Source organism: Podarcis raffonei, chromosome 5 (assembly GCF_027172205.1).
Source record: "Podarcis raffonei isolate rPodRaf1 chromosome 5, rPodRaf1.pri, whole genome shotgun sequence".
Taxonomy (NCBI): Eukaryota; Metazoa; Chordata; class Lepidosauria; order Squamata; family Lacertidae; genus Podarcis; species Podarcis raffonei.
The window spans coordinates 57,357,751-57,377,833 of NC_070606.1; the positions used below are offsets into that span (position 1 = coordinate 57,357,751).

At 41.8% G+C, this 20,083-nt stretch overlaps 2 protein-coding genes across 6 annotated transcripts in view; one reads left to right on the forward strand and one right to left on the reverse strand.

The window, feature by feature from the left end:
• The window catches only part of NT5C2 (5'-nucleotidase, cytosolic II), an 81,735-nt gene extending 80,849 nt beyond the window's left edge, over positions 1-886 (forward strand). Inside the window, exon 19 of the mRNA XM_053389331.1 lies at positions 9-886. Coding sequence (XP_053245306.1) covers positions 9-59 — 51 coding nt within the window. The 3' untranslated portion in view covers positions 60-886. The remainder of the gene's footprint in view (positions 1-8) is intronic.
• Positions 1-20,083, reverse strand: part of CNNM2 (cyclin and CBS domain divalent metal cation transport mediator 2) — a 116,985-nt gene that overhangs the window by 9,033 nt on the left and 87,869 nt on the right. For 2 of the 5 annotated variants that reach the window (XM_053389326.1, XM_053389325.1), the window contains 4 exons: positions 16,960-17,097; positions 14,352-14,521; positions 8,951-9,044; positions 2,792-2,857 (listed from right to left, as the gene is read on the reverse strand). In XM_053389326.1, coding sequence (XP_053245301.1) covers positions 2,792-2,857; positions 8,951-9,044; positions 14,352-14,521; positions 16,960-17,097 — 468 coding nt within the window. Of the gene's footprint in view, positions 1-2,791; positions 2,858-8,950; positions 9,045-13,226; positions 13,348-14,351; positions 14,522-16,959; positions 17,098-20,083 lie in introns of those variants that run through there. The other 3 variants (XR_008330632.1, XM_053389327.1, XM_053389328.1) reach the window with 3 other exon arrangements.

Here is a 20,083-nt window from a genome sequence, read left to right on the forward strand (position 1 = left end):
ATATATAGGAGAGAAAACCTTCAGGACCCACAACTGCAGGGAGCATAGCTGCAACCTGAAATTCATATCAACTATGTGGAAGAGCCCATCAGGCCCAAGAGCCTCTCAAACAGTACTGCTGGCTAAGACAGATAGGGATACACCAGGCCTGGTGCTGTGAAGAAAGCAGATCAAGACCACAGCTGCTCCTATCAAAGTGACTGAATAAATTCAAGTCAGACTGGATTTCCCCCCCAGGTTGGAGCTGCAATACTATGTAATTCCTTCCATTATGTAGGGAAGTGAGAGGTCAAATTCCTACTAGTTATATAGGAACAGAAAAATCTAGACGATTCTGTAGACATGCATTATGTATAATATTTTAGGACTCTTTTTGGGGGGAGGGGGATGGATGCCCATTCAAACAGGTTACAATATAAAGCAGAGAAAATGAGGAAAAAATGTTTTAAACTAGAAACAACAAAACAACACTCCTCATATATTTTAAAAGAGCCCCTAAAAATCATATTTCAACCAACTAGCCAGTTGGCATCATGCCTTGAAGGCTGGTTGAAAGAGATAAGGTTTTCAAGGCCTTCTGAAAACCCTGTAGTGTGACGATGTCAGTCCAAGAGAATGGAATTCCAAATCTTTGGGCCGCCACAGAGAAGAACTTCTCCCTGGCCACTGACCTTTCAGCTCTAGTGGGAAGACACACCAGAAGAGATTCCAAAGCAGATCTTTAAAGTGTGGGCAAAATGGTACAGGAACCTGCAGCTGGGTACAAACCATTTAGGACTTTAAAAGTCAAAACCAGCACCTTAAATTGAGCCTTGAAATATTGGTAATCAGTACAACTAATATAATTAAGCTGTCACAGACACCAACTGTCTAGACCCTTGTAGGATTCTTGGACCAGAAGAAGTTTCTGGACCATCTTTAAAGGCAACCCCATGTAGAGCACATTGCAGGCGTCTAGTCTGGACATGACCAGAGCATGGATCACTGTGGCAAAGTCACCTCCTCTAGATGGGGTGGAGCTGAATCTTGGGGGAAACTCTCCTGGCCGCTGACACCACCATTACTAATTACCACTGTGCACTTTCAAAAACCTCAAGCTGTTCTGAGACAATAAAGGGTGTTATATTGCTGAACAAAACCGGATTCCAGTTTGCAGAACTCTGTCTTGATAACAATTCATTTTGCTCACCTTCCAAGATGCCTACCTTTGCACAACCAATACAGAAAGATAATCACAATACTATCTCATAGATGATCGCTATCAACACAGAGAAGGGGACTGTATCACATTGAGTGAGACAAGGTAGATCCCAAGGAATTGGTCCTTCATTATTGAAGGCTGTTATGTCTCTTATCAGGCTGGCTTATCAGGCTTCTTGGGAAGCATCTCTGCTGTGACTGAAGTGGTATGTTGTACAGGATTAGGAGATGCTTAGAGAAATCTCAGTGCAGCTAAGGTACTACTTCCTAGTGCAGGAGTACAAGGAAGTAGCCGAGAACAAAAGGTGGCTTTGGGATTTGGAAGTGCTTTGAGTGCCCCAAAGTCCACTTCAGTTATGATGCCTTAGAAGCCAGACACAACTGGAAGAACTAGATGCTGACATGTTTGAGACTGACAGTGGCAGACGCTGGTGAAAGGCCCCAGGCATCTTGGGAGGCCTGGAAGCCTTAACAAGGAAACACCTGGAGAAGGGGAACAAGAGATGGCTGCAGGAGTTGGAACTGGGAGGTCTGAGCAACTTCCACTGGTAGCATGGATAGGGATTGCTTGCCTCAAACAACAATACCTGTAGCTGCAAAAGCATGTTTCCACATGATGAATTGGAATTCTCTAGCTATTTAAGAAGGTTTTTGACCGGGCTTGCAGATATGGCCTGTATGACAGACTGAGGGCCAGATTAGACATGTTTATCATGTTATTTCCTTCACAAATATCCAGTACATGGGTGTGGGATAGTGGGTCATACTGGGATAGTGATCTGAGGGGCCTTTAACCCTTTGCCCCCGCTGTGATCCTAGGTTGGATTGGTCTTCCCTTTACCTGCTATTAATAATGGAAGGAAAGCCCCCTTTGGAGTCCATGGGGAATGGTGTGGGGTGTGTAGATATTGAACACAGTGGGGGTGGGTTAAATGCTCACTCTCCTCATCTCATGGTTCTGATCAAGCCTGGGGCCTCCTGTGTGAGCTATTTGTGAAAGAAAAACAACTATACAAAGGCAATAGTCACATCTAGTTTGGCCCATTCCTGACTCTTTTTGTAGAGTGCCTTACTTGTCAGAGGTGGCTGTGGAAAGGACTGGCCAAGACATCTTTCAGAGCCCTTTACAAAGGAGATCTCTCTCTCCTGTGTGCAATCAGAAAGAAACTGGGCAGGGAGTGATCTCCTTCAACAATACCTTTAATTGTTGTTTTAATTGTTGTTAATTGTTGTTTTTAAAAGTCTTCAATGTTAGCAGTCAAGGAAAGCTTCTCCATGACTGAATATATTATGTGGACTTCCCACAGGCATCTGGTCGGCCACTGGGAGAGCAGGATGCTGGACTAGATGGGCCACTGGCCAGATCCAGCAAGCTCTTCTTATGGTCTTATAAAAGAAGCACTGATTTTTGTTTCAGTGTCCTTTTGCTATTAACTAATCGCAAACACAAGCTCAAGCACCTACCTGTCAGGCATGTTCTTGTCTGCATTTCTCCAATTAAATGGGCATCTGGTAAATGCAAGCTGTTGCTGATTCAATAGAGGGTAAGTGCAGTGAATAAGAAGGGTGAAGAAGAAACGTGCAAGTTTACCTGGAGTACCTGCTGCTAATAATTCTGTTCTGCTGACAACAAAGGTACGAGACAGGGACAAGGGAACTAGACGAAGGAGGGAAAGAAAAAAAACAGATGAGGTCAGGATCAGTGAGGGTGCTGGTATCTATAATCAACAGGAGAGAGGATCAGTTGACACATAATAGAGAACTAAAATACAATTCAAAATTAGAGGAAAAAATAAAGGGGTAGAAAACAATGAAGGGACATAAAGCAATGAAAAGCTGATCAGAAACTTACTAAATAGTACAAGAAATCAGGAGTTGTGCAACTATACATGTTCCCTGTTTACTAACCATAAACATATGAACAGCTTTTCATTTAGGAACTATAGTTCATTAGTCCTCTTGGGGATCCAGCACTTACTAACAATGATATAAAGCAATGTTTTAATGATATATTGTTTGTTTGTTGGACTGTACACAACTCAGAGATTTTTTTTGAAATATTAATCAGTATGTTAATGCTTTTAAATAAAACTATATGACAAAAAATAAGGTGTGTGTAGCACAAGGCGTCAAGATATGTAATATAAAGTAGTAGTATTTTCACAAGCTTATCCATTTTGATCGTATGTTACAAAATGCAATGGTAAGTCCAGCTCATCCCACTGCGTTAGTCAACATGGGCCTCATAAAATTCAAAACACCACATTGCCATCATTTTTTCCAGACAAGAACAGTGTTTCGTTCTGTAAAGTCTTTTGGCTGTCATCAAAGACAGCTGTTGCAGAGTGAGCTGCAACTTTTATTTCTTACAACTATGAATTCCTTTAAGATTTCATCCATTCCAGGCATTCTGGAAGATATCAGGCATCAAGACAGTAGAGATTGAAATGGTTTAATAGGAAAATACAGCAGCAACACAACAAGGATCAGCACCAGCCACCTTAGTACCAGACCATGCTGACACCAGGGAGGCCTCCTGCTTCTCCCCACACCTCCTCCAAGATGTAAAAGGCATTGCTCTGGAGAAGTGATTATTGCAAGGGAAAGGCTCAAATGGCATCTGGAAGAGGGATTTATCCCCTCAAATGCAGAAACATGGAAAGAAGTGGGTGAGAATGCAGCACCAGCATGCGATACTAAATCAATCTGAAATGGGACATATTGCAAGAGCAACACTTCCTTTTCCAGTAGAATAAGAGCATAAGAGCAATGCTACAGAAGAAACCAGGGCTTGTCTCACCTTCTCTACCTTGAGAGGCTAGGAAACCCTCTGGAGCAGATTGAAGAGGCACCCAGAACACAGGAGAGGGGAGAAAAGAAACTGGAAGTCCCATTGTGCAAGTAGATTTCTGTTACACAAGTGGATTTTGCCCTATACAGTGGTACCTCGGTTTTCGAACAGCTTAGTTCACAAACAACTTGGAATTTGAGCACAAACCCAGAAGAACCCTAAACGGCCTCGGTCCAGTATACCTGAAGGAGCGTCTCCACCCCCATCATTCTGCCCGGACGCTGAGGTCCAGCGCCGAGGGCCTTCTGGCGGTTCCCTCATTGCGAGAAGCAAAGCTACAGGGAACCAGGCAGAGGGCCTTCTCGGTAGTGGCGCCCGCCCTGTGGAACGCCCTTCCAGCAGATGTCAAAGAGATAAACAACTACCTGACATTCAGAAGACATCTTAAGGCAGCCCTGTTCAGGGAAGTTTTTAACGTGTGATATTTTACTGTATTTTTGGTTTTTATGGAAGCCGCCCAGAGTGGCTGGGGAGGCCCAGCCAGATGGGCGGGGTATAAATAATAAAAAATTAGTAGTAGTAGTAGTAGTAGTAGTAGTAGTAGTAGTAGTAGTAGGTGTTCCGCTTTGTGAAATTTTTTTTGAATCTGAACTGTTCCGTTTTGAGTGTTACACTCTTTTTTCAGTGCCACACTTCCGCTTTGAGTGCCCCCGCTCCTGCCTGCACTGGAGTAGAAGCTGGATCAGGGCAGCTCAGCTGGGGAGCACAAAGCCTCCCCTTCCCAGCTAAGAGATCCCCAACCCCACTCCTGCTTGCACAGGAGTAGAAGCTGGATTGGGGCTGCTCACCTGGAGAGGTGCAGGATCCTTCACACTTTTCCACTAAGGAGTGTGTGGTTGTGTTGTTAATAATAATAATAATAATAATAATAATAATAATAATAATAATTTATTTAGACCCCGCCCCTCTGGCTGGGTTTTCCCAGCCACTCTGGGCGGCTTCCAACAAAATATTAAAATACAATAGTCCTTCAGATATTAAAAGCTTCCCTAAACAGGGCTGCCTTCAGAATAGAGAAGTTTAAAGGAGCATAGGGTAGCAATGCGGAGACAGCCCAGCAGCTGCCTCAGCAGCAGTTTAGGGGCTCTCAGATGCAGCTGCCGGGCTGCCTCCACCTTCACCACCCCAGCATTTATTCTGCCTGGCTGCCTTCAGGTGGTGCAGGGGCTCTGATGCTGAGGTGGGGGCTCCCTTAAACTTCCCCCTTGAGGAGAAGGAGCCCCCAGCTGCGATCTCTCAGCTGGGAAGCAGAGGCTTCCTGCTCCCCAGCTGAGCTGCCCAATCCAGCTCCTACTTGCATGCAAGCAGAAGCAGGGGTGTGGATCTCTCAGCTGGGGTGGAGGCTTCGCGCTCCACTGAGCATTTAAAATTAAAACTGAAACTCTACAGAAAATCACAAAGCCAACAAACTTGCAACTCATGAATAAGCAGCAACACAACAAATTGGAAAAAAGCAAACAAACCGCATATGAATCAAAATCACAAGAAAACATAAAACAACAGTGGCCCTAACCCTAATTCTAATCCTTACCCTAACACTAACCTAATCCTACAATTAACCTTAATCCAGAAATGGTCTTGTTAGATATTAAAATTCATGTTAAATTGCTATTTTAGAGGTTGTTTTTAAAGGTCTGGAAAGGATTAATCCATTTTGCATTAATAATAATAATAATAATAAATTTTATTTATATCCCGCCCTCCCCAGCCGAAGCTGGGCTCAGGGCAGCTAACAACAATAAAACAATACAAAAGTACAACACAAACAACACTCTAAAATCATTCATTATAAAATTAATTAAATTCAAGCCACTGGCCACTATTGGGCCAGAGCTCCGCGAAGATTGCCGAGGGAGGGAGTCAGGCTGTGCCCTGGCCAAAGGCCTGGCGGAACAGCTCTGTCTTGCAGGCCCTGCGGAAAGATGTCAAGTCCCGCAGGGCCCTAGTCTCTTGTGACAGAGTGTTCCACCAGGTCGGAGCCACAGCCGAAAAAGCCCTGGCTCTAGTTGAGGCCAGCCTAACTTCTCTGTGGCCTGGGACCTTCAAGATATTTTTATTTGAAGACCGTAAGTTTCTCTGTGGGGCATACCAGGAGAGGCGGTCCCGTAGGTACGAGGGTCCTAGGCCGTATAGGGCTTTAAAGGTTAAAACCAGCACCTTAAACCTGATCCTGTACTCCACCGGGAGCCAGTGCAGTTGATATAGCACCGGATGAATGTGATCTCGCAGCGAAGACCCCGTAAGGAGTCTCGCTGCAGCATTCTGCACCCGCTGGAGTTTCTGGGTCAGTCTTAAGGGCAGCCCCACGTAGAGCGAGTTACAATAATCCAGTCTGGAGGTGACCGTCGCGTGGATCACAGTGGCTAGGTCAGGGCGAGAGAGGTAAGGAGCCAACTGCTTAGCTTGGCGGAGATGGAAAAATGCCGCCTTTGTTATAGCTGCAATCTGCGCCTCCATGGAAAGGGAGGTGTCGAAGATTACACCCAAACTCTTAACGGACGGTGCTGGCACTAACTGCGCCCCCGCAAGAGATGGGAGTTGCCCCCCCAATCCCATATCGTCCCGTCCCAGCCACAGGACCTCTGTCTTCGAAGGATTTAGCTTCAACCGGCTCCCACGTAACCATCCAGCCACAGCTTCCAGACATCTGGTCAGTGTGTCTGGGGCCGAGTCAGGATGGCCATCCATCAACAGATAGAGTTGGGTGTCATCGGCATACTGATGGCAACCCAGCCCAAAACTCCGGACAAGCTGGGCGAGGGGGCGCATAAAGATGTTGAAAAGCATTGGGGAGAGTATCGCACCCTGAGGTACTCCACACACCAAGGAGTGGCGCGATGACAATTCCCCCCCAAGCGCCACCCTCTGTCCCCGACCAGAGAGAAACGAGCGCAGCCATTGAAGGACTGTGCCCTGGATCCCCACGTCGGCAAGGCGGTGGTCCAGAAGTTCATGATCGACCATGTCGAAAGCTGCTGACAGATCTAGAAGAATCAGCAGCCCCGACCCGCCTCGATCCAGCTGTCTACGAAGATCATCTGTTAGGGCAACCAGAGCTGTCTCGGTCCCATGACCAGCGCGGAAAGGGAAAGTGCACCTTTGTTTTGGAACACTTTGGTTTTAGAATGGACTTCCAGAATGGATTAAGTTTGAGAACCATGGTACCACTTTAATTCTAGGCAGCTGCAGATATGTATCTTAGCACAAATATAAATAAATCGCTATAGGTACTGTACACCTTAGCCTACAGAAAGTATGTGTTGTCTCCCACAGGTGAAAGGCATAGCAAGTACTCTAAAACAAAGCCAGTTTTCCAACAGGGTACAGGCATAGAAATGCCCACATAATCCCAGTGGAGGCTGATCCATTTGGGTCAATGGGGCACTGCCCCTCCAAACTCAGTCTGCTTTCATCCAGCCCCCACTGGCTGGCCTTCTTACTTATAATTTATATACTTTAATATTGCATGTCATCTTCCTCCTCCTTGGGATCAACACTGCCCTTGTAGAACTCAGCAGGGAGAAGGATGGGACAAAACTAGAATTACTTGGCTCTGCCCAACACTGGCTCTGGCTCCACCTACTGTTCCATCTCCCTATCTTCCAGCCACCACTGCATAATTCCACAGCATAATAGAGAAAAGCTTTATTATAAAGACAAATATGAACTAATCAAACTCTGGCAAAGGCCTTCTAACAATCTGAACTTCAGAAAATCTGAAGTTCTGTTACCCAGGAAGTTTTCATTAACCAATGGGACAGTCATTCCACTAGGCTGCATAACAAAGGGAGAGAAGTAAAGAAGTGCTGTTGCACTCTGGTTGAGAGATCAGCTGCCTGTGGCTCTCCCCGGCTGTCATCAAGCAGTAGTCATTCCATCAGGCTACCTGAACTGTTCTCATCCCAGCTGTTATATGAACTGTAACAGTGCCCAAGTGTTTTTATCCTTGTTCCTTTCCCCCTTGTCTGTCATGTCTTTCAGATTGTAAGTCTGAGGGTAGGGACAATCTTTCTGATTTTGAAAATGAGTTGGGAGCCTTTCTGGTGAAAAAAACAGATTAAAAATGCTTTAAACAATAAAATAAAATAAAAACCAACTGTCAATACTACCTGATAGGAGCGAGATCAAACTTATGATAGCCTATGTCATTATTGGACAGTTGTACCCCTCACATAATGCAAACCTCTTATTTATACGCTGAAGTGTCAACTACTTGACTACAATTGTTCTGACATCTTAACAAGAAATCATTGCTGTTTCTTCTACCCCTTAACCTTGAAGTAATCTGATACCAGCATAGAACCTGAAAGAGACTTATTTGAATGTCTGCTACATACTCCCACATTCTTCCTTAACACTCTTACTAAATACAGATTCAAGGTACTCCTGTCAGCCAAGTTTTTTTCTCTCTCCACACTGCTTTGCCATCTAACTGAAGAGGAGTTATTGAGAACTTGAAGGCTTGCACACTATTTTGTGATGTTTTGGTTGGCCTAATAAAAGGTATTGCTCTAATATGGATTTCTGAATTTTTAAAAGATTAATTTATTGATTTGAAAAAAAGATTTGCAATGGTAGGCAGACCTGATCTCCAAGCAGCTTATTTTCTTCTTTTGTCCCAACAATTTTTCAGTAAAAAAATTAACAAGAAATGTTAAGCTACCAAATCTAAATACTGTGCTAGATTCGTGCCAATAAACATTCTGCAGCATTCTAATTAAACACTTCTGATGGCTTAAGGTTTCCTCCATGTCAAGCTGTTTATGTTGACAGGGCACTGTTATGTACTGCTTCATCAGATTTAATCAAAAACTAAATTTGTTCCTCTAGCCCTCAACACCCCAGCAGTGGGGAAGTTTGTTCTGGAAGGAATTTCAAACAGAGAAATTAAGAAATTACCTGGTGATGCTGTGAGAGCCATCACTCCATAGTAAGAGAAAGCACCAGCCTCAAACTTCATTCCCTCTTTCCCAGCCTCCACTTCCACTTTCCCCTGTGGAGAAAAGATGACAATGTTCCTAGTGGGTTCAAAAGTATTCCTGCTTTGAGTTAATGTTCATCCCTCATCTGAAGTTCAATAAGATCAACATGTGAGGCAGATAAAGCTTTTTTTAAAAAAAAACACAATTTCTTTTTCCATTCATATTCAGTGTTCTAGATACTGCAGTTTCTCAATCATGCACAAATAAATCACAAATATATGGGTGAAAATAATTCTTCAGGATTCTGAATACTTGAAGAAGGCTACAATACATGTATAATATAATCTTTTCAGGGCCTCTGTATAGTTTCATTGCGCAACATATTGTCATAGAACGTTTCAGGTAGCATTTCATGGAAGAGCCCCGACACACACACACACACGCACGCACACACACACACACTGCAGATAATCCATCATCTCAACTTAGAGATGGTTCCCTGTTCTGCTGCCTGCCTTATCACCCCATTTTATATGAATGACTAGCAAGAATGTACACTTGTGGCACTGGTGTGGTTAGAATTGCTATCCTATAAAATATCCTGTAACAACAACAGGTGAACAGCAATCTTGAACTAATGCCAACATTCTGCTACTGTAGGAGCCATTGCAGGTGGACAGAACAGATCCTACTGTTATCCAGCTGTGCATTTTTCTCATATTATCTCCAAATTAAAACTGTACTGCATGTAACTATACACTGATTTACATTTTTTGTCATGCAACATCATAATATTTTCACACTCAGATAACAATGCAGCTTCCTGAAAGCTGTAGCAATAGTGCAACTCTTGCCAGATACATTATTTCTTAGAAAGACTAGAGGGGTGAGAGAAATAAGCAAGTACCACTCATGCATGCCAAGGAATAGTCCAGTTACCTAATGCAAGTGAGAAGGGTGAATATTAGATGCAGGGGCATGCTATTCAGCAGCTGACAAAAAGCACAATTCTAATGAATTGAACTTGCTTGCCCAATTTATTTTCAGAAATATGCACTGCATCCTATGCCAACAGTAAGGACAGGTCTATACAGGAACATCCCACGCTACTGGTTCAACATACTGTTAAGCCCAAGGTGTGAGAAGGAGTACCCAAAAGAGGCAGCAAAACATTATGCACAATTCTGCAAACATTATAGGCTTGCTACTTATCCCCATAGTCCCCTACAGCACACCATTTAGGGAATGGTTGATTTCAGTTTGAATGAGGACAGATACTATTGGCCTTGTAGAAAATCAGCTAATCTAACATAAACATTACTCTCCAAGTAAAAGCAACCTGCATCATGCAGACAGCCATTTCTATATTGCCCTACATATAGGGATCCAGAAGAAAAATGCTATTAACTAACCAGTTTACCTTATTTGTTTCAGTAATTGCTACTCACTATACTCACAGTAATGCTATAACAACTTTTGTAGTGTTAACCAGGAAATTATTCAAAGCAAAAACAAACAGTGCTACACCAGGTGTGGCTACTCAAAATGGGTACAAATCTCTCTCTAATGCTTTGGCAGTCTAACTTTTGCCATGATGTCATCTTGTTGCGTGTTCCCAGTCCTACATCACTGGCTGTTGCTGGTGGTGGCAACATTGATAAGTCTGGCAAAAAGTTGCCCTTTTGGACATATGCTCCCTTTCAATAATCATTTCTAATTTGTCTCCAAGAACATTTAGGGCCTTAACAGTTCTTAACTGACTAGTAGAAAAGAAAATCAAGGCCATCTGTGCTATCTCACATACAAGTTCTGCAGCAACCCTGCTCAATGTGTGTTTTAATGCTCTAGTAAAGAAGCAGATACTTGTTCCCCTCTCCCCTAATATATCATTTTGAGTGTGTGCGTGTCCATCTCCACTTCCCCACTAAGTACCAAAGAGATCAGTAGGAAGGGGAGACTGACACAGAAAGCAGGAGAGTGAGATGGATTGTATGACTGAACAGATAACAGCAACACATAATTCACCACTGGAGGGGGGGGTTGAACTATTGCTATCCTGACAAATTCTTTTTATGTTACGCACCACATTCCAAGAGAAAGTTGCTATTGTTGGCGAATGCCCACCTATTAGCTGATGCAAAGAAAAGTGGAAGAAGTGTTTTTCACATGAGAAAAAAACTAATATACTAACTGACTAAACAAAGTATCCGAAAGGATTCCTCATTTTAACTTTTGTGACCTTGCCTCCAAGAAGCTTGAGGAAAAGTAGGCTAGACATACACCACATTCCACAAGATTCACATAAGATGCTACACAAATCACCTCCTTCCATGAAGCAAAGCTACAAAAAGTAACTATCCATATAGTTCGTTATAAGTGCACAGGATGACTCCTATAGTTAAGGTGAGTCTGTCATTAGAAGCCTCAATATTCTTTAGCTTATAAAATGGGGTATGTCTGGCTGATAACTTCAAACTTGCCATACATGATATAGCTATGAAAGTGCCAAATTTCAAACCGATAAGATTCAAATTGCCACAGATATAGCAAGTTTTAGAAGTGCTGAAAACTGAACTTTGACCGTTTTTACCAGTTAACAATAAATCACACACCCACCCAATTTTGCTGAAAGCCGCTACTGATTTAGCCAGACTTGTTCAGCATCAAAGTTCTAATCAGTGTAAATGTTATTACGGTTTTCCTGACCCACTGAAATCTATGGAAAACAAATACTGGCAAACTATTACCCTGCATGACAAAGCAAAAGTGAAGCTAAGATTTTGCCAGAAGTGCAGTGTCTGCAGAGGAAGCCACCTAATTTTAATAGGCATTGCACCTACTTTGCCACCACCTGCAATGCCTATTCATGTAATTATAAAAGATAACATTCGGGTGCAGATGATAGATGAGGGCTTGTCAATTTATGTTGTATCTCTGGGTGCATTTGAAAGCATGGGTGACTACATACCACAACCATGCAGACAGCCCCCACAGCTCCCCCTTCCTGTATGACAGTGTGGTGCAGTGGTCAGGAATCATCAACCTTTGGGGGTCCACAGACATATTTAGAAACCCCACAAATGCACACACTTCACTGTAATCCAATCACACTGCAACTCTATATACACTCCAGCCCACAGTGAACGCCACACACTGAATCTCCCCTCACAAATATCCTCCAAAACACACTGAATCCCCATTCCCACAGGAGGTTTGCCAGGACAGTGAACCCCCCCCCCCCAATATTGAATCTCACAACAACCGTGTGAGGTTGACCATGTGCAAAAATAGTGACTGCATCAATGCGAAACACATGCCAGCTACTAGAGGGGACCACATGCCACAACCACACATGTATTCTGCACCGCAACCCTGAAGAGCGAGGACCCTCCAGTCCAAGAGCTGGATGCAAACTCCCTGCTTAACTCTGCTTTTTTGCTTTATAAACGTTATTGGAAATTTTAAAAACATGTACCAAATACAAAGTGAAATATATATGTACAGAGGTTAAGTCTTTTATCCAGCCATCCACATGGCATCAAAACAAATTTGGAAAACCGTTTTACATTACAAATTCAGCTCACATTCACGATGTTAAGATAATTTCTGCATAGTAGCTGCTCCAACAGAGACAGAAGGCAGATTTCTGTACTGCAGTTAATAAACAATAAAACTTAACCCTACTTAATTTTATCCAGCCTGAGAACTTCCATGGATTCTTCACCACTGAAATGGTGAGCAAAGCAGTGGCTCAGGGAAAATGCTAACATTATGTGAAAGAACCACCACACATGGAGCCTGGAGGAGGAGGGTGGCTATAGATCAGACCTGGCCCACCAATATGGGAAGCCAAACAAAGAAAGAGCAGATGTGGAGGAATAGGCTGAGAGCGGCAACTCATGTGGGAGTGGAAGTAGAAAGCCCGGGACAAGAGGACTGCTGCATCAAGCAGGACACCAGCTTCCCATTCCTTCCTACAGCTGTGAGGGGTAGGGTGAGATGATCAGTCTTCTACAGTAATCATTCACATGTAAACCAAAGTGACCTTTGCTTCAGATGTGAATACATTTAAGGGTGACTTGTACTCCAAGGGCAAAGCAGAACAAGACATTAGCAAGTCAGTAGGTGGTGCTGTTCACTTAGTAAATATAATCATCCAGAAATGATGGTAATAGGCAATGCTAGGCTTCAGCGCTGGCCACACGTAGCAAACCACCCAAAAAACCTTTTGCCCAACCTAAATGGTAATATACCTTTTGGGTAGGGAGCATATTTTGCAAAACCTCCCTTTGAGCTTGTTTGCTTCTTGCTCATTTCCAATCTCTTCCCTGCTTTGGTGCCATTTTCATTGTCTAGTAGGACTTCACTCTCTGGCTGGGATCATGCAAGGAAAATCAAGGATCATGCAATGAATGTAATTACAAGCCAATCAGATTTGGTTACATGATGATATCATTAACAGTAACCAAAGACAATTAAAAGTACAGTTAGTACATCCTCATGATCAACCAACTCGATAACTATTAGCCCTTACTTCATTTGGACCAACAACCCTTTTTCAGTGCACTCCCCAAAATTGCCAAAAGAGGGAGCTAATTTTTGCCACTGCTGGAACAATTCACAAAAGCACCCTGTATCTAGTTTGTACCTAGTAAATACTATTTGTTTGCTTTCCATTATTTCCTTAGAAATTTTAATTACACATAAATCCTTTTTCACTTCAGAACTTACTAGTATTTAATACATGCCTTCACTAATTTTAATCAGAAACTCCAAGCAAAAGAATAAGAACATAAACACTACTGTACTAAAGGAAAGTTGAAGCGCTTCACTTGATGGCTAAGTGGAAAGCTAGAAAACACACTAATAATATAATCAGCAGTTGCTTGAATGGCTTTTAAAATGTAAATAGCAGACACAGGCTGTTGTGTAAACTCTGATTCATGCAAATACAAAAAAAATGCTACAAGAGTCCCAATCCAGGTCAGAGGTTCCACACTGGCTACTTGTTTTTTGTTTTTTTAAGCCATTCACGTTTCTAATTTTACCCTAGTGTACATCATCTAGTTTTGTCCTGACATGCATATCGCAGTCAGGCAGAAAAAAAGCAAGCCAAGCTGGGAACCCTGGCTCCCTTCCCATTACAAGCTCTAAGCCAGCCTTTTCCAACCCATGATTCTTTAGATGTTGAACTACAACTCCCATTATCCCCAACTATTGGCCCAGCTGGTTGGAGCTGACAGGAACTGTAGACCAACAACATCCAGAGAGCTGAAAAATGCTACTCTAGGTAGTTTATAGAATATAGTCACTGTTGCTGAGATGTTGCTCAATTTTGCTGCAGGAGAGAAAGATGCTTATATATTCATAGACCTGACCTGTAAAATTAGAACGAAGTAATCAACAGGCTTGTTTCGCTGATAGAGGTAGCATTCAGGGGCTTTCTTGTTCTTCTCATCATACTTCAACTCCTGAATCACATTGGGATGCTTCAGTAGCCTTAGGAGAATCTTTTCAGACATCTGGGATGGGCCAAATGCTTCAACCTCTGAAGACATAAACACAACTTGACATTTACCCCACGGTGCATTAGATGACTCACGTGGATCACTACTTTGTATCCATTACACAAAATACATTTGCAGACCTAATTTTCGGGTTTTAAAGGCAAAAGTGATCCCCTTATTAAACTGCTCAGTAATTCCACAGTTAGTCTAGTGACTACCTCAGAACATATCCTAATATTCTTTTTATCATGAAGCAAATAATCACAAAATCAGCCCAGAGACCAATTTTGTGATGCACATCAAGTTCAAAGAAACACAGAGTTAATTTTAGCCCCAGAAATGCAGACTTTCTCTTTCAATTAAGTTAGTTTCCAGATTGTGGTAACAGCAGTTTCAATTTAGAGAGATGCAACAATATGAAAATGGTATTAAGGCTATTTAGAAAGCTGGCATCACTAAAGCTTCTTCTTGAATTGTGAATGAAAGTATTTTCTGCAGTGACTGGAGGCTTTTAATATTTGCTTTTTATAGGCCTAGAAGTCCTATATGTGTTTACTTCAGCTCAGCCACCACACAAAATAAAAAAAGGGGCCAGCGAGCCTGATCCAAATAGGGTCTGTGATCCAAACAGAATAGCAAAAGTGAGACCATTTTCAAATAACTAGGATTACAGTGGCTGTCACAAAATGCTTTCTCCAGTTTTTAAATCTTACTATTTGACACTTCCACAAGCATAAAACTAAAATATTCTCAACATGGGGCACAGTTAATAGTTAATATATTGAAATGCAAAGCACCAATCTCCTTACAAAAGCATACAAGCACTAGAATCATAAAGACTGCTTTTGGAGTCCATGTGTAAGGCATTCTGTGCACAATTCTGTGCAAATTAGTTTAAGAAATATATTGTACATTTATTCTCTGTAAATGCAACACTTCCTCTGGGGAGTCTTCCTCTTGAAGTCGCATTAGCAAATGGGTCCCAACTACAAGACTCCTAGAACATAACTGATATCTTCAGCCAACATACTCTCATGTGAATTGCTCTGTAGAGCACAATTTTCTAGAATGAAAGTGATATTCAGAGACAAAAGCTATTCTAATCCATAGACTCACTGCTAAGGCTGCCCAAGAATCAGCCAAACCTCTGGACAATGTTAGACTGCAGACATCTGCCCATTCAAAAGAGGGTCAGGATTCCTTTTTTAGTCTAATAGGCTACTATCATACCCACTGATAGGAATTACAAACTAATATTACAAATCTCCTGAACAGTAGGCATTTAAAAACACCTATAAATCCAGGAACAGCTTGTAGATAGAAGGTTACATTCTCACTCTTGATTCCAGATGCTCTTCCAATAAAAGACACTTAGCATCACAAACTATTTAATGAAGGGTCCACAATTATATCATTTCCTGAGCTATTTCTTCTGAGAATCTATTTGCTAGAAGTTAGGGCCAGTGGGTGTGTTACTTGTAGTTCTATGTAACTCTTGCCCAACTTCTTTATTTAATGAACAAAAGCAGAGAAAGGACGGGAAAGGATGCTTAATTCCCTTCCCACTGGGCATTTTATTTCTCAAAATTCCTCAACAAACTCCTTTTGTCCTACAGGGTAAGAGAGAGACGCAGAAACGGAGATTTTGAAAGGAAAAACAGCCAGTAGGGAAGGGGTTAAGTACCCCTTTGCTACCCACCCTCCGCTTCTGTTTACAATACCCAGTAACAGCTTCTCATTAAATTGTTTCTGTTGCTAGTTTTATTTGTGATTGCTGTTAATTTTAAGATGCCGATTGGTTTCTTTTGTTTCAATTTTTTATTGTTAATAGTGATTTTAATGCTATTGTTTGCTGCTCTGGTATTCTTGGCTGTAGGGTTGTTGGCATCTGTCTGTCTCGAGAGACAATGGAGTGTGGGGGTGAAGTCAAACTGCTGCACTAGCAGCACTAAAACGACTCCCACCAGAGGTACTACCCCTCCCCTAACACTCCATACATTCCCAACTGACTAAAGGGGGGACTGCAAATAATACAGTAAATAAATAAAAGTTACAGAAAACTTCCACAGATTTATATAATTGCAGGGTTGGAAGGGACCCCAAGGGTCATCTAGTCCAATGCCCTGCACTGCAGGAATCACGGCTAAAGAATCCCTGACAGATGGTTCTATGTAACATGAAACTTGGCCTTCAGTCTGTTGGAGTCAAAACATGTACACTGTGGCACTTCTACATATCCCATCTTCCAGATCCATTTTTAATTTAAGTTACTGACCCTCCTCTCATTAGTGTCCTGGAGAGCAAGTGTCAAAACCGAATAATGAAGGGAATTAAAATGAAGGGAATGGCATGGTGTATCACTCTCTAGGACCCAGCCTTTGTGTCAGCTTGCACTGTCCCACCCACTGCATCAGCAGACTCTACTAGCAAATCAGCTCTTGGACCCCGGAGTGATCAAACTGTGATAAGCCACACTTGCCTGTTGCTAGGAAACGGTGCATTGCCAACAGCAACTGTGGTGATATTTTAACCTTCATTTCGCTGTCTGTCTGTTTGAAGGCAGAGAAGTCCTGCTTTCTCTCTCGATGGGCTACTTTCTTTTTGGTCTTGTTATCAGCTGGAGATGGAGAAATAAAACAATAATTCAATCAGGGTCCAACATGAACACTGGGTGACACTGTTTAGAAACAGGAATAAGCACACATACATTACGCCATTCTCATAAAATAAAAAGTCTTGAAGTTATGAGCACAATCACTGCAAACTGCAATCAACAGCCCAGGAAGAATCTCATGCACCTATGTGAAGATCCATTCATCTACTTACAAGATTTTGGGGTTATTTAGCTCCTAACACCTGCATAATTGCAAGCATTTAAGTTCAAGTTATAGAGTGAACAAACTTATGACTCTGTTTTCATGCTGTACTCAGAATATAAAAATCAGCCAAAAGACTTCCTGTATCAGCACAAAGGGACACCCTGTGCCAGAAGTCATCAGTGCTGCTCTGTAAGCAGCACTGTAATGTCCTTATACATTATACAATAACTCTACAATGGAAGTATTTTGGGAAAGAGTTGATGTGAAAGAAACAACTCACAGATCCTGAAGATCATCAGGAGTGGATTTATTGCTCTCATAAATATTTAGTGCGAACAAGAAAAGTGTATCAGGTTAGGTGAATTTAATAGATTTTATGGACCAAGTGGAGGAAAGTTGGCTCTGCTGCCTATTAGATTAACTGTGGAACTAGTAGAAGTGTCTACAACAGCAGTGAAATGCCTAGCCGGGACTGAGATATTTACAGCAATAGAGGAATGCTTAGTAGCCAAGTATTGTAAAAGTCCTATGATTTTATTTTAAAAAAATGTTGTTGGCACCCATTGATAGACAATGGGGTGGACCTTGGGGAGGTGAAGCCAAACTGCTGCATTAGCAGCCCCAAAGTGACCTCCCTGGGGCGCAAGCTTGGACAGTGTGCATGGAGGTCCTGGGCTGCCCATACGACAATACCTCCTTCCCTTTCAGCCTCACTGATGTGATACAAAGGAAAGAAAAGCAATGTGCTTGGCAACAGGATTTGCCAGAAGGAGGCATACAAGGCGCCATCCAACCATCTTAGGGACTCCACTCTGGATTTGCGTAGGGTTCACTCCTTAGCATTTCTTCTCCCAAAGATATCCTGCAAAGCAGTGGAGGTTTAGGATCAGTTTTCCTTCTCCTAGATGGGCTACCTTCCCAGGTTGGTGAGCCCCATCTGCCCCTCACTTTCCTCTACAGCATGTGCAGAAAATGCATTCTTGACCACTGGGCCTACTATTGGTCTTATCCACTCAATCCACCAGAGCCTGTCTTCATATGCAGGGATGTCCTTAACTTATTGAGGGTTTGAGACCCATTGGTTCCCATCACCTGATTTAGCCACAAGTCGAAGCCTTTTCATAGTGCTGCTGTCACATGCTGACAGCTTTTAGGAGCCACAGGTGAGAGCTGAGTGCAGGATGAGGACCAAAGATGGGCAAACTACCCCAGAAGGAGCATGACACGTCTCCCACCAGAGGCACTACCTCTCTCCTAACACCCCATAGGAAATGAAGAATGAACCAAATAGGAAATGGAGAAAGTTGTAATGGACAAATGTTTAAAAATCGAAATAGTTACAGAATAATTGCTTTCTCTTTATGGTAAAATCAAACCTAACATTTTCAAGTGGAAACCCATGATAATTCACAGAAGGGCTTCCATCTTTTCCTGCATCCTACACACACACAGGAATTATGTATCATACAGATAGTGAAGTTCCATTTATGCTTTTTCCACTTCCCCTGTAAAGAGTTCCGCTGAATGACTGGAACTCAGATATAGCAAATGAACAATTCTTCTCCTTATACCCTTTTTAAAGTTACAGTGGGGTGAGGGACAAGAGATCATGCCAAGAAGAATGAACCTTCTTCCCACCCATCCCCTTGTCTTCCAAGGGGAACGGGCAAAAGATGGAAGAGGAGTGATGGATCTCTTGTCTTATTTCAACATTCTTTATTAAGGGAAATGTCTGTAAAAATAACACAAAATTATATATGCTAAAAAGATAACACCCAATGTGATTATATTTAAAAACACTACAATATTTAGCCACAGTATACACACAGTGCATGCAAATTAAAACAGTCACTTTAAGCAATACTTAACATCCAGTACAATAAAATACACACAAAAATATAAAGAAAAAAACATATAAATATCACAACCATAGGAAAATTTACTAAATGCTGTTTGATACTTTTCTACCACTGCTTACCTAAACAGATTAAAAAATAATCTACCCAACAGGGTATATATCTGGTTATCCCCTAAACCAGCTGTCTCTAACTAAATTAAATTTTAGGAGACCAAATTACAATTCCACCGTTTTAAAGCAAGTTTTAGGTTTTATTACAAACAGATGTATAGATGCTTAAAAAGTGATAAAGCAAAAGGAGAGATATTCTGTGCTTTTCCCAAGTAATGCTTTTCATGTAATAATGATGTTTTGAGTACCAACAGTTTTTATTATTTATAATCCTGGACATATTTTCTTATAGTGAGTTTTAATGCTGTCTAGAGTATAAGGATGGAGGATAAGTTCAACTAGTCAGCATTTTCAGCAAAGTGACACAATTTACTTCTCCAAGAGTAATATACAGATTGCAGCATAATTATTATTTAGATTTTGTATGTCTCTGACTTTGGCAAAACGGTTTTTGGCTCAAGAAACACATCAAAATTTATTAGAAACAAAAAACGGTGTATTTTAGGATAAAATACATTTAGAAATGCAGATTCATGTAGAAATGAGCTGGAATAGACTTATGAAAAAACATATGCAAAATTGACACAGATCAGATATCCATTAATGTGTCCACCCCAATTTGAGGGTTTGCACTGTATACATTGGCTTTGTGTATATACAGTTAAATGCTGTACTATTTGTTTAAATACAATTTTTAAGCACTGAGTTTTTTCTTTTTATAGTGTGTAATTCTGTATTATTTTTACAGGCACTTTCCTTCATTTACTTGAAGTGTGATAGGAACTATATATTGGGCAATTGCCCAATTTTGGTGC